The following is a 27,944-nucleotide window of genomic DNA, read 5'->3' on the forward strand; positions in this document are numbered from 1 at the left end:
TATCCACAGGCAACGCTGTCGGCTCCTCCAGGCCTGCACCAGGACGGGACGCCTGAACCAGGACGGGGCACCTGAACCAGGACGGGGCGCCTACACCAGGATGGGGCACCTGCATGTGGCTCTCCAGGGCAGATAACCGGGCTGGGCCGCAGCCTCTGCATCCCACAGTTAGCACCAAGTGTCGCAGCTCCTCTTCCCAGAAGCCCAGGCTAACAGCATTAACTGCCATGACGACTCCTGGGAGGTGAGTGGAGCCAAGAGGCTTCCACTGCCGGGTGCAATGTCTGAATCTTTCACTTTTACTTTGGTAGCCATGAAGAAAATAAAAAAGAAAACTGAGGTCCTCAGTTCATGTGCTGGTAGCGAGCACCCTGCCCATGAGCTTACCCTCAGAAGAGGACTCATTGCTCTCACCCAAGAAGCCCCTCTCCCCCCACTGCCTGGGGGCACTGGGTGGGGACAGGGACACAGCAGACACCTCAACTCCTTTCTCCTCCTGGGGAGAACTGAAGCCCCGATGGTCACGAGGCAGTGGAAACACAGCCGCCCACCCAGGGTCCACAGCCACGCGTGTCCCACGCCAAAGGCTCAGCGCACACACGGCTTCAGAAATAGTTTATTACTTAACCACACACACCCAGGCGTGGCGACCAGGGAACGACGCTGCCCTAAGGGCAGCCCTGACTCCTCCTCAGTCAGGAGCTGGGGGGAGGCAGCACGCTGGATGTGTTCTGCTCCAAGCAGGCCCTGCGACCCCAAGCATTCTTGGCCCTCGATGTGTTCTGACTGGTGTCCCTGAGGACATGGGAAGGATCCTGGGCATGAACACCCTCTCACCAGCAGTGTCTGGCCATCTGCGACCCCCGAAAGGCTGGCCAGAGGCTTATGATAGCATATGTGGCACAACCTCATCCCCAAAGCGTGAAAACGAGATCTCCTGCTGCTTTCTTCTAGTTCCAAGGAAGTGTGCCCACACTGCACCCCAATCCCGAGAGGACGAGGACAGAAGATGGAGGACAGCCCGTGCTAAGCCACCACTGGTGCCCAGGACACAGGGAGCTTCACTCCAGCCAGGCCAGCACTCCATGGACAGAACAGTGAGCAGCCTCAAGTATCCGGGAAGTCCAGGGGCTCCTCTCAGGCCTCGCCAGAGAGCAGGATGCTTGATATCCATGCCCATGGATGCCACGGTCAAAGAGGACAGCACAAAGCCAGGAAATCTGAGTGGCCTGCAATTCATGAGAACAGGACTGAGCAGGGTTTCTTCCTCTCCATGGCTGCTCATGAGCACTAAGAAGTGACCACAGTGAACAGGATGGGAAGACCTAGGCAACCATGGAAAAGCCCCAGAAGGGTCAGGTGGAGCACTGCTGGCCAAGAGAAGGGGTCCCCCCCCCCGTCCAGGTCACAGCAGCCTATACCTCCCATTTTTCAGTGAAGGGAGAAGTGCACTGTACCGACACCACCCCTCGGCTCACTTTGCACAAAGTAGGAAAAGGAGTGTCCCCCAGGGTACCTGCCAGTGGAAGGCCACTGCTGGACACCCACCTGCCAGGCTCAGTCCCAGTAAGGTGGCCCCAGGAGGAGAGCAGAGGGGAGCTGACAGCCTGGGGTGATGGATACAGGGCCGCAAGCCACTGACATGTCCGGCACAGGACCATGTCAGGTACCAGGGCAAAGCAGGAAGGGCCCAGGGAGAAAGACCTCCAAAGCCACTCTCACCCGACAACGGATGCCGGTGGCTGAACCCGGGAGGACCCACATGTCCGGATACTGCCAGGCCACGCAAGGACTCTCAGGCGTGTGCCTAAAATCCCCCTCACATGGCTCCACATGACGCACAGCACGTCCAAGTGAGCAGAGGCCCGGGAAGTTCCTCACCCCACACTAGTCAGTCACCAGCTCAGGGCCCTGGAGGACCAAGGCCGTCCTGGGCCCAGTGCACCCTCCCACGCCTCCAGGGTGCCTCCTGGAGCCGCTCATCAATCTCTGACAGTGCTCAGCCTTCAGGACCCTCTCCTGCAGCCAGTGAGCGCAGGGGCCTCCCACGTGGAACCTGTTCCTGTGGAAGCGCATAAGGACGGAGGGTGCAGAACACTCCACCCCCTCACAGCCAGGAGAGACCAGCTGTGCTGCCTGCGGGCCTTACCTTCCAGCTGCTGGCCCTGCCCAGGCCAAGACCAGTGGGGTGGACCTTCGGCCCACACCCCACACACACAGCAGCCAGGATAACTGTCAGGACAAATCACTTACATGCCCAGACACTGGAAGCAGACTACGTGACTGGGTTTGAGGGTTTTTTAATTACACGCACTCGTCTTCCACCAATGTGCTCTTTACAAGGCTGAGGGGAACCTCCGAGGGAGGGTCCCTCAAAGCAAGCCCCAGGCCCCTGGTAAGAAATGCACTCTTGATTTGCCAGTGGTGACACAGAGCACCCAGCACAGGCCCAAGCAGCCTTGGTGTCCTAACAGCCTGCCAGAGACTTCCTCACTTGGTAGAGTCACAACTAACAAAGGAAGTCACGGAGGCTCGAGGCTCAACCCTGCAAAAGGTACTGGGAATGGGACCTCGCCTGGGCAACACTGCAGGCCGCCACAAGTCCTGGGGTGGGGTGTCTCGAGAAGGGCACAGGCAGCACGTGGACCCTGCTGCTGCCTGGGAGAGAGCCCAGCTCCTCCATCTGCCTCTTCCCAAAGAACAGGACCTCTTGGGGAGCTCAGCTGCCAAGGGGCCTTGCCACAGAGCTGGTTCACCGGCTGCTGGAAGCAGAAGAGCTGCCCAGCATCAGAGCTGGGTACCAGGACGGTTGAAAGGCCAGGCAGGCGTTGGTCTCCATGCTTGAATGCCACCACCCTGAGCCCTCTCGTCAGGAGGACAAGTTTGTTCTGAGTGCCCAGCATAAGGGCTCAGAGGGGCCAAGGAGGACAAACAGCTGAGAAGAGGTACCCTGGCATCAGTGACCCTGAGGCGGAGGGGTGGACACCAGATCCTGAGGCCTTGGCATGTCGTGCTGTCCTCCAGGAGACACAACGTCACCAGCTCTCAGGCAGGAGTCTCCAGGCTGGAGGGTCCCCAGGGGTCAGGTGGCTCTGCACAGTGGGGAACAGGAAGGCGCCTGCCTGGTAGTGGTGACCTTGGTTCTCACGTGGAGCGCAGTGGGCAGTGCAGAGACCTGCGCGCAGTGACGATCCCGCTTTCCACACCCTGGTCCCGTTTCACTGACTGGAAAACTGATCAGGGAGAAAAGCCTTTCTGTCCAAACTCCAAGCAAGTCAGCAGAGAAAGGAAACTCAACGCAGAGTCCCAAACAGGACCCTGATGCTCCATCAACTCCCCGAGCTCCTCTCTGCACTTACTGTCCCTGTTCACCGTCCCCACGGAGTCCTGCACCTCCTCCTGCCCACCCCCAGGCCCTCCAGTCATGACCAGTCTGCTCCTGGTCCAGTGGGGAGGGGAGGGTGGAGCAGAACATCTCAGAAAAGATGGGTGTGCACGTGCAGGGGAAGTGACTGTGGCCCACCCTCCCTAAAGAGGAAGACCTCCGGCCAGCTCCCCCTGGTGGAGAAGATCTCATCTGGTTCATCTGCTCCTGTTTTTTGTTTTGTTTTTTTGGTGTACGTGAGGGGGGGGGGGGGAGACATGCTGAGCATCTCCTTGGGCTGCCGACACCTTACAGGAACACGTTAGGCGCTCTGCATACAGTGTCTGGGGTGGGGCGGGCCCCTGGCGAGAAGGTGCGCATTCTATAAAAAGGCCGCATTTCAAAGTGCATGCTGCTTCCGCTCCTGGTAGCAGGGCCAGGCTGGCCCACAGCAGGCGTGGTGGTCAGGAGGTAAGGGACTGGATATTCTTGAGCATCTCCTCGAAGGCCTGTGGGGACGGTGCATCTGCATTCCGGAAGGTGGCCTGCACCCGGCTGTACAGGCTGAAGGACTTGAGCTCCAGCCACACAAAGCCAAAGCGGTCCTCGTCGAACAGCACGAAGACGCCAGGGGTGCGCTCGGGGCTGGTGAAGCCGTGGCCGGCAATGAGGCCCGTGCCATAGAAACTGCGGAGACAGGGAGAGGTCAGGGAGAGGCCGCTCCCAGAGCACAGCACACCTACCCTGAGCACCCACCCTCAAGGCACGCAGCCCCGAGCCAGGAATGGCTGCCAGCAGCACTGGAAGAGGGCACAGGGGCCAAGCGCTCTGGGAACTGGGGAGCACATGGGCAGAAGCCCAGGATCCGATCTTGGGCCCTCGCTGACTGCCGCGTCCACCCACACCCCGCCGAGACACGTGCTGGGCAGGGCCCCCTGAGAATTCTGATGCAAAGGACGCATCCACATGAAGCCAGCCAGAAAAGCAGGGTCCTCCATCCTGGAGTGATGAGGCCGCCACACCATCAACAAGAGGTGCCGCCTGGGACTGACCACCAGACCTGAGGGTTGGAAACACAGCTCTGAGGGCCCTGGCTCAGAGGCAGAGCGCTCGCCTGGCACGCACGAGGCACTGGGCTTGATCCTCAGCACCACATGAAAATAAAGATACTGTGTCCACCTACAACTAAAAAATATTAAAAAAAAAAAAAAAGGAAAACAGGGCCGCGGTGAAGCTGGGTGGTGGGATGCTTGCGTTTGATCCCTGGCACCACAAAAAGAAAGAAATAAAATACGTTATATCTCTGTCCTTCCTTCAAGTACTAATGCTGGACAGGTGAGGGGCTGGCCTGCAATCTCCCAGGGCATGGATGGTGCCAGGGCCTCCACCTCACCCTGGCCATACTGAGGCTCCATGGGCCGGGAGAGGAGACACAGAGCCTGTGTCCAGAGGCTTTTTCAGGAAAGAGAAGTGCCCCCACATCTCCCAGGCCAAGGCACTGTGCTCAGAAAGCAGGTGCTGTGGCTACACCTCAGACACAAGCCAGCAGGAAGGCACAAGGCCATGCCCCCTGGTGCCCAGGCAGCCCAAGGTTCACACAGACTGGAGGACCACCCTGAATGTCAGCCCGGGACGGGCTAACAGAGGTTCCTGGCCAGCCAGGCAGGGCTCCAGGCTGGCCATGAGGGCTGGTGAGCCATGACATTTTACAGCAAAGCCTTCCCTCTTGTGGGGCACGGAGGCCACCCTGGAACACTCTGCCTCCCACCACAGGACTAGATTCAGCCGCAGGCACACCGGCACCAGGTGAAGCCCGCAGAACGTGCGTCCAGGTGCCAAACCCTCCGGGTGCTTGGCACTAGAAGACACCCAGCACCGTCACCGGCGTGGACTCAGCCAAAAGAGGCAAAATAAAGTGCCACGTGAGAGGCCGAGGTGAGGGGGCCGAGGTGAGGGGACCATGCCCCCAGGACGCGGAAGCTTCTCCTTCTGCGACCAGAGAACACTCCAGCTCTGCAGTGGGCCCATAGCAGTCGCCTGGCACAGCTGGCCGTGGGTGCTTAGAGCACGCCCACCGTGGTGCAAGACCTGGGCCTCCCGTAAAAAGGGAGAGGGGACTTGGGCAGGGACCTTGTCCACCCCCCTGGAAGGCCCTCCAGGCAAGGCCCTCACGTGGGCCCTTCCCAAGCCAGCCACCATCCCTCACTGGAGACGCAGGCTGGCGTCCGTTCACTCTGGTGGCCGCCCACGTCTGGCAGAAACATGATAGTGGGCATGGAGGAGGGGAGACTGCGGGGCGACCGTGGGCACGTCTGACTGTGCTCACTAGGCAGTGGCAGGAGGTGCCCACGGTGAGCACACAGCAAGCCACGGGATGGGTTCCTTGGGGGAGGTGGGGGGGCCAGCTGCCACCATCTCCTTTCACCTGGCTCTCTGGAGTCCCCACATCACTGCAGAGGCGCTGGTGGGGCCCCTCTGCTCCTCTCATGTCCAGGAAGCTCGGATGAGGCCCGGGTCCTCCCAGGAGAGGACAGCACACAGAAGCTTCCCGCTAGCCAAGCTGGAGGCACCCCTGCCACCCGCCTGCAGAGGCCCAGACCGCCTCCCAGCCCCGGCCTTACCACATCCTGCAGGTCCGCGGGTAGTCCTCATTCCTCGAGCTCACACCCACGGGCAACACGAACGGCTGCCCCTGCCCGGACTGGGCTGGCTGCTCGGCCGCAGCTGCTCCACCTCTGGGGTCCCCACCCTCTTCGGCAGGTGCCCCAGGTGGCCCCCGTGCTGACAGCGGCTCCTGGGGTGGGGCAGGGCCCTCGCCGTCCTGCTGCTGCTGCTGCTCCTGCCGCACCTGCTCACGCACCTCCAGCACGAGGCGCGAGAGCTCGTTGAAGTTGCGGAGGTTCTCGACATTGGGCAGCTGAATGCGGTGCCTCAGGTCAATCTCCACCGTCTGCTGCCCGGCAGGGATGTTGGGGTCGCCCTGCAGGCAAGTGGGCATCAGTCAGCAGGGCTCAGTGGCCCAGGGAAACACCGCACACCTCCAGGCCGAGTCGGCTGCGGCCACAGGAGCAGGCACCAGCACTACCCCTTACTTAGCAGCAACCCCAACAGTGGGGCTTCACCAGGGAGGAGACAGGGAGCAGGAGGGACATGAGGACATGTGGACAGGGACCACAGGCACCAACACACGTGCTCAGCTGCACTCAGAGACCCTCAGGTGGGAACCAGTCCCCTTCGCAGAGAAGCCCTAGGCCTTCCTGGGGCCTGGCTGCTGGTGGCAGGCCTAAGCACAGGTCCTGAGCCTAACCGAGACCCTGCGGTCCTGCGGCTCCAAACAAAGACCGCAGGGAAGGGTCACTGCACCCGCAGACGCCTGCCTCGTTTCAGGCCCTGCTCTAGAAGGAGCTTCCTGGGAGCAGAAGGCCACTGCACCTCCTTCCTGGGGTTCAGTAAAGAGGCTGTGTTTCTTCTATGTCAGGGTCATCTGCCAGAAACCAACCAACAAGTGTCGAGTGACCGGTGGGGACAGCATGCACGTGGCCCTGACAACATGCAGCCTGCTGGCAGCCCACTCAGGGCGTGGGCGGCTCCACCTCTTGACCGTAGGCCAGGCAAGCTACAGGCGCTGTGTTCCTGCAGAGGGTCCCCACCAGAGGTCCCACAGGCTGCACACCTGCTCCTAGGCAGCTGGGGAGCCCCCTACCCAGTTAAATCAGACACCAGCAAGTCTTCAGCCTGCCCAGGGTCTACGCACCAGTGGAGGCAAGGCCATCTTGGGACACCCACACACCCCAGGGACCTCATGAAAAGGCAGGTTCTGGGTCAGCGGGCCTGTGAGGGGACCTGGGAATCAGCACTTCCGTGTTCCCAGGAGGCTCAGGCTGCAGCAGTGTGGCCGCGCTCACCGTGATCTTGGTGCCCCTCGCACAACGGCCGTGGAAGCTGAGCATGACGATCTCCAGGCCGTGGCTGCCATAGGTGCCCTTGAAGAGGCCGGGCTTGATGAGGTCGTCGGGGTGGCTTGGCGGCAGGTAGATCCGGCGGTAGGTCAGGCAGTTGCTGCAGGGGAGCAGGAAGGGCGTGGGGGTCAGCTAGCTCCCGGCAGGCGTTCAGACCTGGGGGACACCGCCTGGCTGACCAGTCGCCCTCCAGCAGGTCAGCTCCCCAGGGCACCAGCACGCCTCCCCAGCAGCACTGCACAGCTTCTGCAGGAGGAAGGGAAATGCCACTCCTGCTCTGTCACCCGAGGAAAGGAGCCCACGTCACTGGGCAGGGGACAGCACCCAGGCACTGTGACCACAGGCAAATGAAAGGACAAGTGCCCAGCCTCGAAGCCTGCTGGCCACTGGAGTGCCTGGGGCGGCGGGGGGTGCCTGGGGCGGCGGGGGGTGCTGACAGTGGCAAATCAAGACACTAGACACCAAGGTGGGAGTTGGCCAGGACCTCAGGGGCCTCAAGGTGGCACAGGCAAGATATGAGAGCATAAGACAGGAAGCTGAGTCATCATGTCCCTGTTTACCACGGCCACTTGCCCCACTGAGGGCTGATCGCCATGGCAACTCTCAGTCACAGGTTCCACATTCCAATCAGGCGAAAATCAAGTAACCAAAGGGGAAAAACAGGGCAAGGTGTCCGAGTAGATCCAAGGGCAGAGGATCCAGGCAGGCTCAGCACTTAAGGGCAAGACTCTGAGGTCTCTGCCGGGAGCCCCCCTGGCTGCCCTCCATTCTGGAGGCCCACTGAGTGCTGCTGTCACTTCCACTAGATGAACGCACTGCCCTTTCTTCTGCAGGTGTTGCTCAATTCTTTGTCTGAGACTCCAGGAACCGGGACCCAACTGTACCCCCATCCGCCAGCCCCCCACCAGGAGGCCTCACGCACTCGTACTGGCTGGTGTAGATGAACTTCATCAGGATCAGCTCCTGCATGTGCTCGTGGAAGATGTCCTCCAGCGTGCGGCCCCACTCCTCCCTCAGCCACGTCCGGAACTCCTTCCAAGAGAACACAGGCATGACCCCGTGTGGGCAGGTGTGGCTGAGGGCAGTGACCGGGAAGAGCAGGGGCAGCTGTGGGCCTGGGACTCGCCAGCAAGCCCAGCAGTACCCAGGGAGCCTGGTCCTCGGGCTCCTGGGACAGTGGTACAGCAGGACACTGGGCCCTAGCCCCCACCACACAAGTCAGCCTGGCCATTACTGAGTGACACAGGATAGCACAGCGCAGGGGCCGGGACATCTTCCATCCACGCCTGCAGGTGCCCCGGACCAGGCAGAGCGCATGTCTGTAAGTCCACCACTGCGGCCCGAGTCCCCTGGCGCAGCTCTGGCCCTGCAGCCTCCGCCACTCAGGACACCATGTCCTTCACTCTGATTCTACACAATTAGCCCAATTTATCCAAATCTCCAAGTTCCTGACTTGGTGTTTCCAACAACTACCTAGAATTAGCCCCAAATGGAGGCAAAAACAGTTCACAGGAAAAAAAAAAAAAAGAAAAACAAAAAGAAAAGGAGCCAGGTGTGGTGGCAGGTGGCTGCTACCCACTCTCAGGAAGCTGAGGAAGGAGAGGGTGGCAGCTCCAAGGCCAGCCTGGGACACTTAGCGAGACCCTGTCTCCAATGTGAAAAAGGAAAAGAAACAAGACCAGGGAGAGTGCTCAGTGGTAGAGCACCCTTGGCTTCAGGTCCTAGGGTCACACCCCAAAAATCAACCAAAAAAAAAAAGAGAAAACAAGCTACAGTTCATAGATGGCTTTACTGTGTTACTGTCCAGCAATTCTCCGCAGGGCAGCAGGAAGCCAGGGCTACTAAGTCGGCCAGCAATTAGCCCATCTTACCTACTAGCAGCAGAGGGCAGGAAGTTACATTTTTAAAAATTCTATTTACAGTCGGGCATGGTAGAGCTCGCCTGTAATCCCACAGCTCGGGAGGCTGAGGCAGGAGACGGCAAGCTCAAAACCAGCCTCAGCAGCCAGGCGCAGCGGCGCACGCCTGTAATCCCAGCAGCTTAGGAGGCTGAGACAGGAGGATCGAAAAGTTCAAAGCCAGCCTCTATAAAGGCAAGGCACTAACCCTGTCTCTAAATAAAATAAAAATTAGGGCTGGGATGTGGCTCAGTGGTTAAGTGCCCCTGAGGTCAATATCTGGTGCCCTCCCCAAATTCTATTCACAACATTCTAAACACACAGACTTTAGATCCACATCACAGAACAGGCGTAGGACCTCCATCCTGATGCCACAGAACCCAAGGGAAAGAAGCAGAGATGAGGGGTCACACACCCATCCACGGCCGGGGTTGGGGACGTGGGCCAGAAACACCCTGCATGTCGCCTTGCTGAGAGCCACAGCCGAGTCGGAATGGCCCCTGGCATTTTGCCAATAGTATTGGTTGAGAGGTGACGCCAGCGAGCCATTAAGATGATGACTTTTGAGTTCTCGCGAAGTTCCCATTGAGTTCCAGTTGAGCTCTCGCGGGGATTCCTGAAGAGTTCGTGTAGGTTGGTGAAGTTCCCGTGGGGGGAGTTCCAGTGTGGGTGTGTGGTGTGTTCCTAGAGGAACCGCGTGGGTGGCGTTCGGGAGAGTTCCCAGGGAGCGTGTGTGGAGTGTGCTGGTGGAGTTCAGAAATAAAGTTTGTTCCTGCTTTGTGCCCAGCCAGACTGCGGCGTGGCCTGGGGACTCACACACACCCCTGCACATGGGAGAGGGACAGAAACACCCATCCATGGCAGAGACTAGTCCTGCAAGGACTGTGGCTCTCCCCGCTGACCTCCAGGTCCAATGCCCCTCAGATGGCGGCCCATCAGGCACCAAGCAGAAACCCCCAGGACCCACACACAGCCTCCTGAGCAAGGCGAGGACGGGAGGCTGAGACACTGGTCACTGCAGAGCCCCAGCCTTGGCTCACAGCACCATGGAACCACACCGCCAGCACAGCCAGGCCAGTCCTCACTTCTCACGGGAGGAGCCCAAGCCCTCCTGGGAGAAGGAAAGTCTGCGGCCAGTGGTGCTCAGCCAACCAGACCACCCCCATGCTGATTCCTGCCTGGGACCACACACAAGGAGCCAACTCAGGGTGGACCACACCTGACTGCAGCAAGACCTGACAAGGGCTACCGCGGTTGTTTTTAATACAGGGGGCTCTATCACTGAGCTACATCCTGCCCTCTTGGTTCTTTCAGACAGGGTCTCACTCAGTTGCTGAGGCTGGCCTCAAGCGGCAATCCCCTCTTCAGCCTCCCAAGTAGCTGAATCATAGGCATGGCCACCACACCCAGCTCAAGCCTTTTTTTTTTTTTTCTTTTTTAAACAAACTATCTGGTCCAAAGGTTTTTAGAACATAGAAAGCAGCCCCAAAAGAAAACCTTTGCAAATTAGACTTCATCAAAATTAAACCTTCTGGGCTGGGCTTGATGGCCCATCTGTAATCCCAGCAGCTCAGGCGGCTGAGACAGGAGGATCTCAGGTTCAAATCCAGTGTCAGCAGGTTAGTGAAGCCCTAAGCAACTTATCAAGACTCTGTCTCAAAATCTCAAAGTGAAACATAAAAAGGGCTGGGTGTGAGTAAGCTCCCCTGGGTTCAATCCTCAGAACCAAAAAAAGAAAAAAAAAATTAAACTTTCTGTTAAAATGGCAGCTCAACTTACAGGGAAAGACTAACAACTGAACAGATAAAATGAAGTAATCCAGTGGGAGAAACAAAGATGCAACACACTGTGCCCAGGGAGCTGGAGCCAAGTCCCACCCAGAGGACCAGATGACGCCCGGTTAGCAGTGGAGAGGCCGCTGCGGGAACACCAACCAGAGCTGACCAGCACACAGGGTCTCTGAAGGAGGCTCACTGTAAACTAGCTCCACGCTCAGGAGAACGCAGGAGCCTGCAGTGACGTCCAGTCCCCCCAGAGGAAGTGTGCCCCTCCTTCCTCCCCTTGTCCCCAGAGGCCTCAGCCTGTGGGAGGGGGCAGAGAGGTGGGGCGACATGCAGACAAGCCAGCAGTATCTGCACCTGGGGGGATGCCTGGCCGCCCTTCTCACAGACACCTGAACTCGGGGCACTGCTCTCCACTCCCTGGTGACAAGGGATGCAGCAGCAGCCTCGACCAGCCCAGCAGCACCAGCAGGGCATGCAGGCCCAGCCCAGCTCTCGGGAGCTACCCTGTCCCCAAGCTGGATGGACACTGGTCCACTTCCAGGCAGAGCCTGCAGAGCAGCTCACAGGAAGGTTCCCAGAGATGCAGTGCATGGCCTTCTGGTGTAAGGTCCCAACCCCTGAGAAGTCTCTTGGAAAATGTCACTTTTCACCTGTGTGACAAATCACACGAAGTCAAATCTAAAATGACAGCGCTGTAAATGAAGCAGGCACCTCTGCCATGTTCCACCTTCACCTGCCGTCCACCCAGGAAGAGAAGGACCACACCCACCACCACCACCACGGCAGAGGTGCAGGTGCCACTCACCCCAACTCCCCGTGGTTCCCTGGCCAGTGGGGAACCGCCAGGCATTCGGAAATGCTAAGAGATGTTCACCCAACAAAGAACACAAGCTGCAGTGAGCTGCTGCGTGGGACAAGCTCAAGTTGTATAAAAATGTCTCCACAGCACTGTGTCTCAGAGTCTCCAACTGAAACCCCAAGGCAACGCAGGAAACCACGCGCGCTTCCTGCACCGCCACAACCGCAAGGGAGACCAGGGGCCTGGGCACTGCACACCCACAGCAGCCCCTGAGCAAAAGGGGCTCAGCCTCCGGCAGGGGAGAGTCTACAAAAGATATGAGGGCGTGGGCACTCACCCGTGGGAGGCTCAAGGGCCCCCCAGGCACTTGCCCGCAGCTGCTCTGAAGGAGGATCAGATATGGCCTTGGGCCCGTCACTCGCCTCAAACCTGCAGCCGCCCACATCTGCTCTGCCCGTTGGGGCAAGGCCAGGCAAGATCCTCAAAAACCAGCGCCAGGCACACGGTCTTCACACACCCTCCCCTGGCGCAGCTCACCTCCTGCCTCCCACCGGACATCCTGTGGTGGTCCGTCTGGTTGCACTTGGTGGAGAACTCGTCCTTCTTCACGATCTTCAGTGCCACAGCGGGGAGCACACACAAGGAACAGTGAGCCGGTCAGCGCCATGCCCACCTACTGTGGGGCAACGAGGAAAGGGCTCCCCCCACGGGACTCCCAGCAGGGCCCCAGCAAGCACAGGGGAGCCCTCCCCCCCCCTCATCCCCCTCCTCCTCTGTCGGAACAGGAGCGGGTCCACAGCTGTGGTGCGTGGCACACTTGGGGACACCTACCACCCAGGATGGCCCTGGGGATGGTGATGGCCAAAAGAAACCTGTCCCCACGCCACACATGCCTACAGGAGACGGGGGTTCTCACCTACCTGAATGTGGCCATTGTGGGGTCCTTTGTGGCCATACATGCACTCCACCGTGGCGGACTTCCTCTCCATCAGGTGGACTCTGAACAGAGGCTTGAACCGCATGGGGTCATCCACATGAGGGTCGTGTGGGGGCAGGTACATCCAGCCAATGATGAACAGGCCATCCACCTGCACAAGGAGAGTGTGGTCGCCCTGCGCACCCCGCCCTCCTCTAACCTGCCGCCCCTGATCGGGAGCCAACGGCACGGGCAAAACCAGCATCGCAGCGGGTGAGCAGGAAGCCTGGCCTGGCAGGTCCAGGGCCTGAGGACCTCACAGCTACCCAGTCAGGGCATCAGAGAGCCCAAGGGCGTAGTGAGAGGCTAAAAGGCTGCTGAAATCTGTTTCTTCTTCTCAGGCCAGACCCCAGCCAGGGCTGGCAGATGCCACCGCCTCACAGAAGAGAGAGCGCCACGTGGGCAGGTGCCCTCACAGGCCTGCAGACTCACCACCACGTTCAGCAGTCCTCCATATGGCCCGATGTCTGGCTGCCACAATCCCAAAATGTGCCGGTACCGGTGGAGCACTGGAGGGAGAAGAGGCGAGGGCACACTCAGGCCCGGCAACTGCGGGAGGGTGAGCAGCCAGGGCCCCAGCCAGGCACAGACCCCGAGGGAAGGCCTGGGCTCTGGGGCCAGGCCTGCAGGTGCAGCTCTAGAGCGGGGCCATGGGTGGTTTCCCAGCACTGATCCCCTCCCCGAGCGCAGGAAGGGAAGTCAACCAGACTGGCCAGGAGAGCAGGACAACAGTGAGGAGGCACCACCATGGCCCGGAGTGCGGGGACCCAGGCAGCCTCGGGTGGGGCCAGACAACTGGAGGGAGAAGGACCAGGGCCAACCTGAGGCCATCAGGACACTGCTGAACCGGAGGACAAGACCTGTGTGCCTACGCGGGACTCCCTGCAGGGGACTCCCCTTCAGAACAAGCCCGAGTCTGCTCAGCACACACAGTGAAGCCGGTCACTCCTGGAGGGGTTAGGTATGAACAGGCAGGAACAAGCAGGACAAAGAGCCATGAGTACACACCAACCTCCATGAGATGAACGCCCAGGAGCAGGCTCAGTGCACACTGAGGTCTGCAGCCTACGGCGAAACCCACCCAGACCTCGGTCAAACCAGGCGTGGAGGCCACACCTGTGATCCCAGCACTCAGGAGGCTGAGGCAGGAGGATCCAAGTTCAAGACCAGCCTCAGCAACTTAACAAGGCCCTCAGCAACTTAGCCAGACCCTGTATGAAAATAAAAAACAAAAGAGCTGAGTATGTGGCTCAGTGGCAGAGTGCCCTGGGTTTGTCCCCATTTCCACACACAGAGTCAACAGAGGGATGACAGGGTGGGAAAGACAAGAGGGGGCGGCCAGTGACAGGGAAGCGGGACAGAGAGCCTGCTGCAGAACCAGCTAGAGATGGGTATTTGCTGTGCAGTCCTTTCAACTGTTCTGCATGCTTCCAAAATTTCATAAAATACTAGGAAAAAAAAAAAAAAACACTACCCAGCAAGACCCTGTCTGTCTCTCCTCCCCCTCACCCCCACTTCACTGCCATCAGTGTCTAGTTCTAAGAACTCAGCGGCTTCCCCCTCAAAGCCCCTGGGCCTCTGATTAAGGGACCTGCCACACACCCTGGCACCTCCAACAGGGAGCAGGAGGTGGCCTGTTCTGCTGAGAAGCAGCATCACAGAGCACAGCATCCCAGACGGCTGGTCAGCTTCACATCCTCGCTGGACTCCTGAGCTCTGCTGGCACGAGGGCAGCTGCTTCAGCTTGAACAACCCCCTCCGTGACCCCTGGAGAACCACCAGTCCCAAGAGAAAAAGGCTAGAAACGGCCTTTCAAAGGAACCTGAGCTGCGATCAAGCTCTCCTCGATGGCCACAGTGACCGGACAGACCTGCCCTTTCTTCACCTCTCCTCCTGGACACCTGTCCCTCAGGTCTAGGGCCAGAGGACAGTGCTGGGGCTTGCCCACCCGCCCAGGACCCCCTAGAGTAGCCCACGCTCATCCACCTGAGGAACACCAAGGGTTAACGGGACGAGGGCGCCAAGCTTAGGAAAGAGTCACACACTGCGTCACCTGGGGTCAAAAGGTGGAGGAGGTGGACTTCAGAAAAGGCTGCCCTCACATCACTCGTGCCCACCACCCCCAGGGCCTCCAGGCAAGCTGGCTCCCTCCCACAGCTTAGGTGACAGCTCCTCCTGCAGACCCCAGGGCTGGCCTTCCCAGTGGCAGCCACAGAGGTTCTGCAACAGCCTCTTCCACAAAACACCACCTCATCCTGGGGCCCATGTTCCCCGGGGCAGCCCTGAGGGGCTGTGTTCAGAACACCGTCCCCGCCTTCACCTGGAGCAGCACTCTGAAAGGCCAAGGGACTCCCGGCCAAGGGCCAACAGGAAACCCCGGCACCCGTGCTCTGGCCCCTCTCACCAGCCCAACAGGAAGGGCTGACCAGCATGAAACCGCATCTGGGCATGAGGGACAGAAGGATGGGCTGCTGGGAGAAGGTGCCCACAGCAGTCCCCACCCAGGTGCAGCAGGAGACCCGCAATTATGTCCTCGGGTCTGTTTGCAGACTTGAGGTGCCTGGGATGGATGCCTAGAGCTTCTCTCCCGTCCCAAAGGAAAGCACAAATACAGCTAATGGGGTCTCCCACCCACTGCTTCTGCTCTAACAGGACAAAGACGGGAGGAAAATCCCAACAGCCAAGGGGCGCACCCTGTCCCCAGCGCCCTTCCCCCTGAGAAGTATGTTCCTCCTTCCTTGCTCACTCCCCAGCCAGTGCTGGGGGTCCACGTGGTGGGCCAGAGCTCTGCAAGGGCCTCCCACCAGATACCACTGGAAAGTGCCCCGGGGTCTGGAGTGTCCCCCCAGCTCCTTCCCACATGGTCACAGTGCTAAGCCCGCAGTCCTGTGCCTGCATACTGCCACTGAGACCCTGCAGTCAAAAACACTTTGCTGAAACCAGACAAAGTGGCCCGGGCTTATGATCCCAGGGAGGCTGGGGCAGGAGGAGCACAAGTTCAAAGTCAACCTCTGCAACTCAGCAAGACCCTATCTCAAAAAATAAAAAGGACTGGGGATGTGGCTCAGTGGTTTGGCACCCTGGGTTCAATCTCTGATGATAACCAAAAACAAAAGCCTGAATCGACAGGCGGTGCAAGGGGGTTCCGGGACTGCGGCTGCCTGTGTGTCTGTCAGCCCAGGAACCCAGTGGAGTGCAAGGAGGCCACTTGCTATTTAAATATGTCCAGAGAAATGCAACCAATGCTCACAACAAGGGATTCCCCTTGCTTTTTTCTGGATTTCCAAGTTTCTACAATGTGGTTCTATAACCACACTCGAAGCTCAGGGGCACAGTGGTTCTCCAATCCCACCAGCCGGTGGTCAAGCTCTCAGCTACAGGCAGCACAGGTGCCCAGAGTGACCTCCCAGAAGCAGGGGTCTGCACTTAAGCTCTTCTTAATCCCCGGTGGAAGGCTTCAGAACACCCAACTGAAGGACGAGAGCCCAGCCCAGACACATCAGGCAACTCCTGAGTCCCGGCTGCCCAGGCTCCCCGGGGGGTGGGCTGGAGCTCCACTCTAGCACCACTTGGGCTCCAGACAGACTCCTGTCCCAGAGAGCCAACCAGAGGGGAGCAGAGGACTCCTGGTGCCCATCCTCTACAGCTCAACACTCACACCAGGCCAGCTGCCAGCAGCAGGGGACCTCTGCTCCCCAGGGCTGGAAGGAATCTGCAGCATGCAGCTGGGCAGAGCGCTGCTCAGTCTCTGACCACCTTCCACAGGTGAGGGGAGGTCAGCATCCCCACCCTGCCTGCTGCTCCTCACACACAGTCTCCCACGTCCCCTCTGTGCCGTCTGTCGCACCAGGGCCTGAGGCAGGCTGGGCCCTAGGACAGCCCCAGGGATCCCGGCCATGCACTGCAGGCCCGTCCAGAGCTCGAGGGGGTGTTCAGAACAACTCTTTAGACACACTATTCCTTCTGCTCCCAGTAGGTGCTGTCAGCCACGTCTACTCCAGACAGCCAAAGCTGAGACCCGCCTCCCACAGCTCGAGTACCTCTGAGCACTTCTAGAAACTTTCAAATGGCTTTTAGTGCAAGTGATATTTTTAATCTCTTTCTTGATGACTGAAATTCACTCTCCATCTCCACTCAACCACTCTGAGCTAATAAAAAGTGAAAGGGGCACAAAATTCCTGTAACTACATCTTAAAAAAATTTCCAGAGCTCTGCAGGAGAGCTTTGCCCTGTGTTTGTCTAGTAAAAGTGCACCCTTTTTTTTTTTAAATTCACATTTGCTATTCAAACATACTGAATGATAAAGCTTAGAAGTCAACTCACACTTCATTTTGGAAGGGAAAAGTGTTAAGGCTTTTACACTACCCTCCGGTCTGCCTCTGTGTGAACTTTTGCAGTAGCTCATCCATAAAGGACAGGCACTAAAACGTGCATCTCCAGAGCGTCCTAATTGATACTGCCCAAACCCCACCCTCGGCACTGGGTGGCCATCTCATTAGGGTCTGCGCTGTCAGGCTGCGAGCTGGAGGACCTCCGTGCAGCTGCACTCTCCCTGCAAAGCCAAGCCAGCAGGAGGTACGTACGGCAGGTGTACACGTCTCTGTATCCCATGTGCTCGTAATCGGGGAGGATTCTCATGAAGCGTCCCGACTTCACCCGAGGGTTTATACCTGAACAGACACGGCAGGGAAGGGCTCAGCATGGTCTCGCTTCTCCCTCTTCCTCACCACAGTGACCCTCGTGGGCACACAGCCACCCAGCAGGCCGGATAGCGCTAGCTGGAGAGGACATCCATTGATGTCCCTTTTCATGGGAGCAGAAGACCTCACCAGGCTGCTCACTGCCCCCCGGCCAGAAGTGCATGAAGGGTCCCAGGCCACAGCTCAGTGGGGCCCCGAGTTGGGAGAGGCTGTCTAAGATCCTTATATACCCAGCTAAGGTATCTGACCAGGGCAGGTCTGGCCTCCCTTCGTCCCTGTGGTGTGTGTGTCTCTTGACTGAGGACACTTCCCAGCCCCCAGACTCAGATCTGGCACAGCGAGTCAAGGCTGCCAACTCGCTACCTGTTCAGGAACTAAGCCTGATTTTCCTTCAATCCTCTGCTCCCAGAACCTAACAGTTATCTCCCAGATAAAGCTTCCAAGGAAAATTTGCAAAACACATTTCCTGCATAGGAATATGAAAACCAAAATTTGCTTTGGCCAATGCAGCACAGACACCTTGGTGTACTAAACAACAGGCAGGAAGAACTATTCTCTGCATTTGGCAAACATCTTCAAGAAGCCTGTTGCCCCAACAGCTCGGAATCAGGCAGGAGGATCAAGTTCAAGACCAGCCTCAGCAGCTTAGTGAGACCCCGTCTTAAAACTCTTAAAAAAAAAAAAGGTGGAGTGGTGGTCCTGGGGGTACAGCTCAGTGGTAGAGGACTCCTGGATTCAATTCTCAGCTCAAAAAAAAAAAAACAACTCAGCAAGAAAAAGAAATCCCACGTCCTCTCTGGACCCACCCAGTCCCTCCACTCCCAGCGCCCTCTCTCGTGCGCCCTCCCTGAGTGCAACAGGACACCTAGCGCCTGGACAGGTGCCAACACCTGTGTCCCTGCTGGGACGTGGCTGCTGGCACTTATTGTTCTTCAAGAGAAACCTAATGGCCTAGCAGACCTGCAGGAGTCGGAAGGTGGAGGCCTGTCCTGTGAGCCACTGGGGCCAGCCGCCCACCCACAGTAAGAAGGGGACACGCTGGCACCATCAGGGAGGTCACGGGGAGGTGGTGGGCAAGGGCACTGAGCGCTCATCCAGTGCTGCAGTGACCCTGGAAGGCAGAGGACTAGAGCAGAACAGTGGGGTCAGGGGCTCGCCTGTCTGGGCACCTGTGGAAGGTGACATGTTCACCCCCCATGGGGCAGAGGCCCCGAACCTTGGGGAACAGTTCGGGAAGCACCAGAATTGCTTCCTGTGCAGCCCACACTGCTCAGACCTCAGGGTTCTCAAAATGGGCACAGCGTGACCGGACAGGAGGAGCAGCTTCTACTGCCCTGCAGTACAGCAGAGCTAACTGGCGGGCGACAATTCCAGAAGAGGACTTAAGCATCAGCCTCACAGGGTGCCAGACACGCCAGTTGTCCTGATCTGATCCATACATATCACATACACGTACTGAAATGTCACACTGTATCCGATACATACACACAATTATGTGTCCGTTAAAACCTACACAACGTATGGCTGGTCACCATGGTGCACACGTGGAATACCAGAGACAGAGACTGAGGCAGGAGGAGGGCCAGGTCTGAGCCAGCCTCAGCAACCCAGTGAGGCCCTGCCTCAAAATAAAAATTAAAAAGGGCTGGAGCTGTGGCTCAACTATAGCTCACTCGCCTGGCATGTGTGAGGCACTGGGTTCAATTCTCAGCACCGCATATAAATAAATAAAATAAAAGGTCTATCAACAACTAAAAGAGATATCAAAAAAAAATTTTTTTTAAAAGGGCTGGCGATGTGGCTCCATGGTAGAGTACCCCAGGGTTCCCCAGTACTGCAAAAATTAAAACATTACAAAATACACATACACACATGAGCAAAGGTGCAGCTCTGTGGTAAAGAGCTTGCCCAGCACGGGTACCCAGCAACACTAGATCAATAAGCACAAAAACTGTTATAGAAATAAAAACACAGGTTCTTGAAGGCTTCAGCCAGCAAACTAAAAGTGAGGTTAATGGCACACTCAAAACGGGGGACCCAGCACCTTGAGCTCAGCAGCGCCAGGCCACCAATGCTGTATCTGAGGATATCGGGCTGCAGATTGGTTCCTGTCCACACGCGTGAGGCCTGGGTTCCAACCCAGCATCACAAACAAGAAGCGCAACATCCAGTGTGACTGAGAGTGGCACCCGAGAAAACGGAAACAGGCCCAAGCTGTCCCCTCCTCCCTCTCAAGCTCACCGCTTCTCAGTTACGAGGTGACAACAAAGATCGACTCACGTTTTGCATAGACGTCTCGACAAGACACGCCTGTAATCTCCAGCTTCCGCAAGTTTTCACAAACACCATATTCTGCAACAAGAAATGTTAGCCAAAGTTTAAAATCAGGAAATCACAAAGCAACAGAGACAGCTGCGGGGCAGCGAAGGGAGCCGCAGGCGCGCCTGCAGCCTCGGCCCGTGGGGTGGTGCTGCACGCTGAGCCACTACCTGGTCCCCAGGGAGCCATTGTCATCTTAGCATCACCCCAACAGACGATGACATGCAGCGTCCGTGACAGTGCGGCCAGCAGCCTGCTGCACCCGGGCTAAACACTCAGGCTCTGTGAATGCGCTGGAAGAAATGGTGCCTTGTTCCCATGGAAATGAGGCCACCTCTGGTTAGGGCTCGCGCCAGGGGCCAACATAACCCCACTGTGGCTTGCATGTCATGCCACAAACTGTCCAATACAGCCACGAGGCTGTCCTCAACTCTGATGAGACGCTGCAAAGGGGCATTGACACCCTACTTCCCTTTGCACCAGGCTGTCCAGGTCCCTGGTCAGTGAAGGGGCCCCTGACACCTTCTGCCCTCCCCCATCCTCGCACCCTGACTCTGCTGGCAGCACTACCTTCCGCCCTCCAGCTCTACCACCCAGGGCGTCCCAACCAAAATCCAGGCCTCTGGCTCAGCAAGGCTCAAGAGCATGGTGCCCTGAGTGCATCCACGCCCACAGAGAGCCACCTGCAGCCACTGCCACTCCTGTGTGGGTACCACGCCAAGCACTACAGGCATCAGGAACTTAATCCTGCCTGCAGGCCCAGAGTGATGCAACGTCACCTCCATCTTAGTCTTAACCCTGAGAACAGGTGCAGAGAGGGGTGGTGACTTCCACAAAGGTCACGAGGCCTTCCTCCTGTGAGCTCCTGGCACAGGAAGGGGCCAGGAAAGTCCACGGGCTTCACACTGGCCACAGCTCACGCTTGGGATGATAGGTGTGCAGTGTCGAGCCGATGCCCCACAGTATGACCTCTCCAATCCTGACAATGACCTCCAAAGGCAGGACTCTGCCCCCCAGGCAGAAAGGGAAGCTGGCAACTCAGAATGTGGGCATGACGCAGTCCGGGAGCACCCACTGCTGCCCCTCGCCATGTCACTTCTGCCGGTCCTTCCCAGAGGACTGGCCTTTTCTTCTCAGTGGAACAGATGTTATCAGCCCAACACTAGGGCACCAGGTAAACCCCTGAGGCTGGCCCAAGTAAAGCCCCATGCACAGACAGGGCAAGCGGCTCTTTGGATAGAGGGGTTGCTACCTGGCAAAGCTCTCTTTACATACTCATATTTTTTTCTGAAGTTATACCTTTGTTTAATAATAATACCTTTATTTATTTTATGTGGTGCTGAGGATAGAACCTAGGGCCTCACACGTGCTAGGCCAGTGCTCTACCACTGAGCCACAGCCCAACCCACTGGCAAAGCTCTTTGGCAGGGTCCTCAGGCCTCCTGCTGCCCATAGCATGTCCCTGCCTGCACACTAGACCCCAGGCCCAAGAGCCGGCAGCTCCATGTGGTCCCTTTGGGGGGAAACCCAGGCAAGGCACACCCTTGATCCAGGTTGCTGAGGTACGGTGGCCACCTCCCTCCCAGAGAGGCCACTCACCACCACACCCAGCAAAATGCCACCGCTGTCCTTTGGAGAAAGAGACTAGGACCGAGAGAATGCTACTGAAAACTTCCAGGCAGGTCAAGCAACTCCTGACTCCAGTCTAGACCCTACCCCACGCAGAAATAAAGTGCAAGCCACAGAGGCAACTTAATCTTCCAGTACCACATTTTACAAATTAAAAGCAAGCAGGTTGGGTGGGGGGCGTGTAGCTCGGTGGCAGAGAACTCACCCAGCACACGCAAGGCCCTCTGCCCCCAGCACCACAAAACAGAACAACAGTAAAACTGTGTTCATGACACTTTTTATTTTACAAAACAGCTCTATCACTTCAACATGCAGTGGATGCCGAGCGCCTTTCTTCTTAATCCCAAGCCTGGGAAGCTGGGGTGTGGAAGCACAGCACGCCGGGACCAGCCACGTCACTCGAGTGTGGAGAGGCGCGCGTGGCTGTGCTGGGTCCCAGGCAGCACAGAGCTCCACCATCACGCCTGAGGCCGGCGTTTCCCCTGGCTGCTGAGCTCAGGCCCGTTCGCGTTTCCCTGAGAGCACTAAGGACTCCTGATGCTCCTCCTTCACCTTCTACAAGGCAGGCTGGGGACTTGGCTCAGTGGCAGGGTGCTTGTCAAGCATACACCAGCCCTGGTGCCACCCCAGCAGTACCAAAAACCACCTCTAGTCGTTCTCTGCACTTGTGAAAGGAACTGAGGCAAAGCAAGCAGTTCCCTGAAGAGCCTGCTCCAGGGTTTGAGGATAGTTCACACGTGTGTCCTACCAGAGTCCAGGGCTCTTGAGAAACTTTCATCAGTGAAACCTGAGCAGGACTCCAGGCGTGGAGGCTGCTCCAGGTGAGGCTGAGGTAAGGTGGCAACCTCCCTCCCAGGAGCCACGGCGCTGGGCTCCCCCGTAGCCCCCAGAAGTCGTACAGCCAGGCTACGGGAGCTGGTCCAGAAGGACCCTGAAACTGTGAGGCTCCAACCACCAGCAGGAACATGACTTGAACTCAGACACTTCCAAACCAGGAAGAACGGTCCTTTGAAATAAGAACTAGCACTCAGATTTCAGCTTTACTGAATACAGGGAGGGAAGAGCAGTATCTCCTGGCAGGCTGGTCTACTAACCACAAAGGAGACATTGAATTTTAAAACCGTGCACTATATGTTTATGTGGAAGGCTGCAAATAGAATCCACTCATAAACTTTAGCAATGACTTCACCATTACCACGGGGATGAAGTCCAGGGCCTCCTCCAGCAGCTGGCCACCAACTACTGAATGCTTTACAGGGATGAGCTAAAGACAGCACTGTCAGCTGCAGCCTGCTTTGCCGTCTGTGGCTTCCTGGGGATGAGGCACCTGACACATGCCCACTGCCCAGGATCAAGAACCTGGAAGGCTCTCCTCAATGCTGGAATAGCTGCCAAGGCCCCCCGAGAGGAGCAGGGACCAGGTTCAAGGGAGTGAGATTCTGCACTCTAGTGCAGCAGAAGGGAAAGAATGGCCGAAGAGACGGCAGGAGGGACAGTCCCTGGCTGCAGGAGCTGCAGAGGGCAGGCAATCCTGCCAAAATGTGGGGCTGCACCCCAGGTACAGGGAGAGACAGTGAGTCTCACCTTCCATCTGCAAGGGGATCAGCTTGGGGCCTCTGTAAGCCCCTGCAACCCTACATCTGGCAATCCTAACTGGGCACCAGGAACACTCACCCACAAATCCTCACGGGAGGAGGAGGGGCAGCCAGCAGGCCTGGGGCCACCGACTCCGAGCCCTACTGGAATCATGTTTCAGATATGCTGATGCAACAAAGACACAATCTGTTCTTTCAATTGATCACTGGAGTCAAGATGTTCCCGTAAAGTCAGCCAAGGAAGGACAGAGGCAGCAATGTGACAGGACCCGGCTCCCGGGACCCAGCCTCCACTGGCATCTCCAAGGGGACCTTCCTCTAGTGCGCAGGTGACTTGCCCAAGGGATTAGAGTGCACCACCCAGGTCTGAGAAAGCCCCTGAAAATACAGCTGTGCCATGCGCATGGTCAGGGAGGCACAGGAGGCCTGGACAGGTCGGGCTGACTCCACGTAGGTCCAGGGGTCCCGGAGGGTCTGTCTGTGAGACTACCCTGGACATCTGGAACTCACAATGCCCAGAGCCCAAGGCCACCACTATGAAGGGTGCCCAGCAGCTGGGGACATCGAGACGCCTGCCTGCTGGACCAAGGGACAGGCCACACAAGGCAGCAGCCCTTTACCCAGAGCTGACAACCAGACATGGCACATGAACCACAGCCAGCCTCTGAGAGACCTGACCACTGGCATGGTCCAGTTAGCTCTGTGAACCAAAGAGAACTTTCTCACCACAGGATGGGGTGCGGCTCGCAGCAGGGTGCTCTCAGCACACCCCATGCTGTGCTCCCCAGCACAGCAGCCACCCCTCCCACCAGCAGATGACCCAATGATCACACCACTGCAATGCCACTTCAGGCCAGACTGACCACATCTAGAATGGTGACAGCCACAGCCCCAATGTCCACCACGGCCCATGAAGGCACCAACGGACCTCACACAGTGGCAGGGCCATCATCAGCTGCCTCGTAACCTTTCCACGCAATGCAGAGATCTTCATGGCACTTACACCACCGCCTGCTCCGGCCCTAAGACCGACGTCTGGAAGCGTCGGGCTGGAGCCTGGGACACCCGAGCCAGAGCTCTGGTTGACTAAGTCACCTTCATTGCTCTCAGAGACCAGGTAGCCAGTGAGAGCTGACCTGAGTAAAAGTACTCGCTCCTTTCCCCCCATCCCCCATCCCAGGAAAACTCTAAGAAAAGAGAAAAACAGCTACCTGAGAGGTGCCATTCAAACGGGGCAGCAGGTAGCCAAAGCAAAGAGGCAGGTGGGGCGTCCGGGGCAGCCAAGCCCAGGTCAGTCCCGAGTGTGGAGCAGAGGGGAGCCAAAGAAGGTTCTTGAGCCAGGCAACAACCTGCTCCAGGAACTGCACAGACGCAACTTCCCAGACCAACTCCCACTGCTTAAAGCCCCTCTAACACCCCACACAGTCCCAAACCGAGAGTCAGGAAACCACTCCGTACACTAGTACCCAGCAACTCCCAATGCCCACCTGGGATGTGACATGGGGCAGAGAGGGTCACAAGCTGGTGTCTAGTGTGCAAATGTCTGGGTGCCTGCATGAGAACCTTCCAGCCTCCCCAGGCGTGGCGGGCGCCCACCAGACAGCTGAATCAGAGTCTGCACTGTAACAGGACACACACGACAGGCAGAGGGGCTCTGCCCGGGCAGCACTGGCACACACAGGAGGCTTGGACGGGAGGCTCACACCACCGACCTCTGCTTCCACTGCCCCCCACAGCGCCCTGCTGCAGCAATGAGTCTCCTAACAGCTTCTGAAGTCGTGAGCAAAGTCCATTTCTTCCCCGTGGTCAAGTGTGCTAAAACTACCAGGGTGAAGCCGGGGTCCAGGCGGAGATGGCCACAGGTAGCCCTTCCACCCCCGTGAGCGACGCTGGGGAACACAGGACGCATGGCCAGGCAGCCCCTCCTGTCCGCTGCAGAGCATCTGGTGGTCCTGGCTCCCTGGGGTCTTCCTCCCAGTGCCCGCCTCCGGTCCAGCCATGGGAAGGTCCTGCAGAGCACCTGAGCAGCCCTCTAGGCACAGCCGCAGTCAGAGACACGGGAGTCAGAAGTCGTCACCCCCGAGGGGCCCAGGGGACAAGACTTCCATCACCAAGGTCCCAGGTGGGCCCTGGCACAGAAAGGACATGAGGGGACACTGTGGTTGAATCCGGCTTGTCCTCTGACGTCATGTTGAAGTGCGACCCCAATAAGGATGTGTGGAGCTGGAGCCTGAAGAGGCAGCCTCACAATGGAGTATAATTTTTTCCCTTTGATTTTTCCCCCAGTGCTGGGGAGCAAACTCATGGTCTTGTGCATGTTAGGCAAGTCCTGTACCACTGTGCTACAACCCCAGCCCTCTTCACGCGGGGCCAGAGCCAGTGAGGCCAGTGCCCACCTGCTCTGTGATGCCCGGGCGCCTCCCTGGCTGCCCAGGCCTCCTGCTCAGCCAAGCCAGGCCCTCTTTGCTGCCCTCCCTGCTTGGGGTGTTGTAGAGGGAGGAGTCTTGCTTTTAGTCTTTAGTTTCCGCCCCCTAAATTATATTTTTTCAGAGAGTGGGAGAAAAACTACAAAGCGGGGCAGAGGTCTCCATGTGCGGCGGCCCCAGGCCTCTGGGGCCCAGGCTGCGTGTGTTTGAATCACAGCCGGTGTGGACCCTCCTCATGGACTTAGTTCCAGGCTTGTCCAGCTGTCCTGGTCCTCAGCTTGTCCTGGCCTGTCTTCTGCTGCTGGTGACAGAAGAGCACAGAGTGGGTCAGGTCATGTGCTGGTCCAGGGCCATGCATGGGCCACGGCTGGCAGGGGTCCTCTGAGGTGCACAGGGTGCCACCTGGCACCCTTCCAAATCTTCCAAAAGTCTACTTTGAAGCTGGGTGTGGGGGGGCATACCTATAATCCCAGTGGCTGAGGAGGCTGAGACAGGAGGATCCCGAGTTCAAAGCCAGCCACACTCGGCAACTTAGCAAGGCCCTAAGCAATTTAGCAAGACCCTGTCTCTAAATATAATACAAAAAGGGCTGAGGATGTGGCTCAGTGGTTAGGCGCCCCTGAGTTCAATCCCCAGTTCCAAACAAATAAAATAAAACACTCCTACAAAAGAATGACAAAGCCAGGGTCTGGGCTGGGGCTCAGTGGTAGAGCACTTGCCTTGCATATGTGGGGCACTGGATTCAATCCTCAGTACCACATAAATAAGTAAAATAAAGGTTCTGTGTCCTACAATTAAAAAAAAAAGAATGCAAAAACCAAATTCTAAGAGGCCCCCATGTCCCCATCACAGGCCTAGAACGTGTGGGACGCGAGCAAGAACGCTGAAGCTGCTCAGTGCTCACGGCACCTGGCCTCACAACCCAGTCCCCACAAAGGGGTCCTTCCCTGGGTGGGAGGAAGCTCCTCCAGGGGAGCAGACCCCTCCTGCGCTAAAGGAGCCACTGGCAGAGGAGGAGCCCTCGGCCGAGGCCTTGTGGGCCCAAAGACACCCCTCCCTCCTGAACCTGGGAAGCCCTCTGCCATCTGCAACTCCCCGACTCTGGAATCATCTCACCTGCACCATTCTCCAGTGTGGGACACCACACCATCAGGAGACCAGCTGAATTCCCAGCTCCCCCTCCTCCATCACTGGAGGCCAGCATCCCTCAGTGGAGGCTGACCCACAAGCCCAACCCAAGCAGCCTCTAAAATGGGAGGAAGGTCAGGACAGACATGGGTCTGGAGAGGACACCTGCACTTCTCCATGGCCCCATGATGCCCTTTCCAGCCAGAAAGACACCCAGTCCTCAATACAATACGTAACCCCCTTCCCAAGAGCAGGAGCAGGAGGAACAGCTGTGCCCAGGCCTTGGCCAGCTGGTCCGCTTACATGAGGTAAGGAACAACCTCCACCTAAGGCCTGCCAGGCAGGTACTTTCTAACTGGTGGTGGGAATGGAACCTGGGGCCTCCGCAAGGTAGGAGGCGCTCGACCACGGACACACTCCCAGCTCTGATCTCTTGATTCTGAGACAGCACCTTGATGGGTTGCCCAGGCTGGCCTTGAACTCGGATTCCACCAGCCTTGGCCTCGCCAGCCACTAGGACAGTTCACTTTCTTCATTTTTTTTTTTTATTTTTAGTACCAGGAACTTAACTCAGGATGCTTCATCAATAAGCCACATCCCCAACCCTTTTTATGTTTTATTTTGAGTTGCTCAGGGACTCATTAAGTTGCTGAGACTAGCCTTGAACTTTGCATCCTCCTGCATCAGCCTCCTGAATTGCTGGGGTTACAGGCGTACACCACCTACCTGGGATAGTTCACCTTCTTAAAGTTAAAAATAAAATAAAAACAGTGAGTCTTACGAAGGTTCCCCTCAGCAGCAGCACTCCCTTTGCCCTCCCTCTCTGCCACGTGAAGGGTGACATTTCTCAGCAAAGCCTCACACAAGAATCAACTGGTGCCAGCTAGAACGGCCCTCCTTCTAAGCAGCAGTGTTTGGGAAAAGGGTCACTGGAGTCCTAGGACTCTCCTGTCCCCCAGTGGCCTGGCCTTTCTCTGCCGTGTCCTGGGTAGGCTGTTGCACAGCTGATGATCCTTCTGCCAGAACCTTGGCTCAACAAGTACCCACTCAACAGAACCATAAGGTCCCTACACCTGGTTCCAAAACCTCCTCCTGGGATGAGCCTCCAATATCAGCCACGGGTAACAAGCCCTGCTCCTCACAATTCACATAAGCCAATCACAAAGAACCAAAACAGCATTTTCTTCCGCCTGCAAAACAAAATTAAGTATTGAGTTTTTGTTTTGTTTCTGGTTCTGAGGACTAAATATAGGGGTGCTCTACCCCTGAGCTACATTCCACCCCCAACTTTTTTTTTTTAAATTGCATCAGGGTCTTGTTTTGCTGAGTTGCCCAGGCTGGCCTCAACTTGGAATCCTCTTCCCTCA

General features: G+C 57.6%; 1 protein-coding gene across 3 annotated transcripts in view; it reads right to left on the reverse strand.

Moving 5' to 3' along the window:
- Positions 1 to 2,284: 2,284 nt before the first annotated feature.
- FBXO31 (F-box protein 31) overlaps positions 2,285 to 27,944 on the reverse strand; it is a 30,339-nt gene continuing 4,679 nt past the window's right edge. The window contains exons 2-10 of one of the 3 annotated variants that reach the window (XM_081273906.1): positions 19,761 to 19,832; positions 17,364 to 17,450; positions 13,213 to 13,289; positions 12,725 to 12,892; positions 12,342 to 12,416; positions 8,252 to 8,355; positions 7,270 to 7,423; positions 5,986 to 6,344; positions 2,285 to 4,051 (exon numbers count right to left, since the gene is read on the reverse strand). In XM_081273906.1, coding sequence (XP_081130032.1) covers positions 3,829 to 4,051; positions 5,986 to 6,344; positions 7,270 to 7,423; positions 8,252 to 8,355; positions 12,342 to 12,416; positions 12,725 to 12,892; positions 13,213 to 13,289; positions 17,364 to 17,450; positions 19,761 to 19,832 — 1,319 coding nt within the window. In that variant the 3' untranslated portion in view covers positions 2,285 to 3,828. Of the gene's footprint in view, positions 4,052 to 5,985; positions 6,345 to 7,269; positions 7,424 to 8,245; positions 8,356 to 12,341; positions 12,417 to 12,724; positions 12,893 to 13,212; positions 13,290 to 17,363; positions 17,451 to 19,760; positions 19,833 to 27,944 lie in introns of all 3 variants that reach the window. The other 2 variants (XM_081273905.1, XM_081273907.1) reach the window with 2 other exon arrangements.

Source organism: Spermophilus citellus, assembly GCF_964194105.1.
Source record: "Spermophilus citellus genome assembly, chromosome: 18".
Lineage (NCBI taxonomy): Eukaryota > Metazoa > Chordata > Mammalia > Rodentia > Sciuridae > Spermophilus > Spermophilus citellus.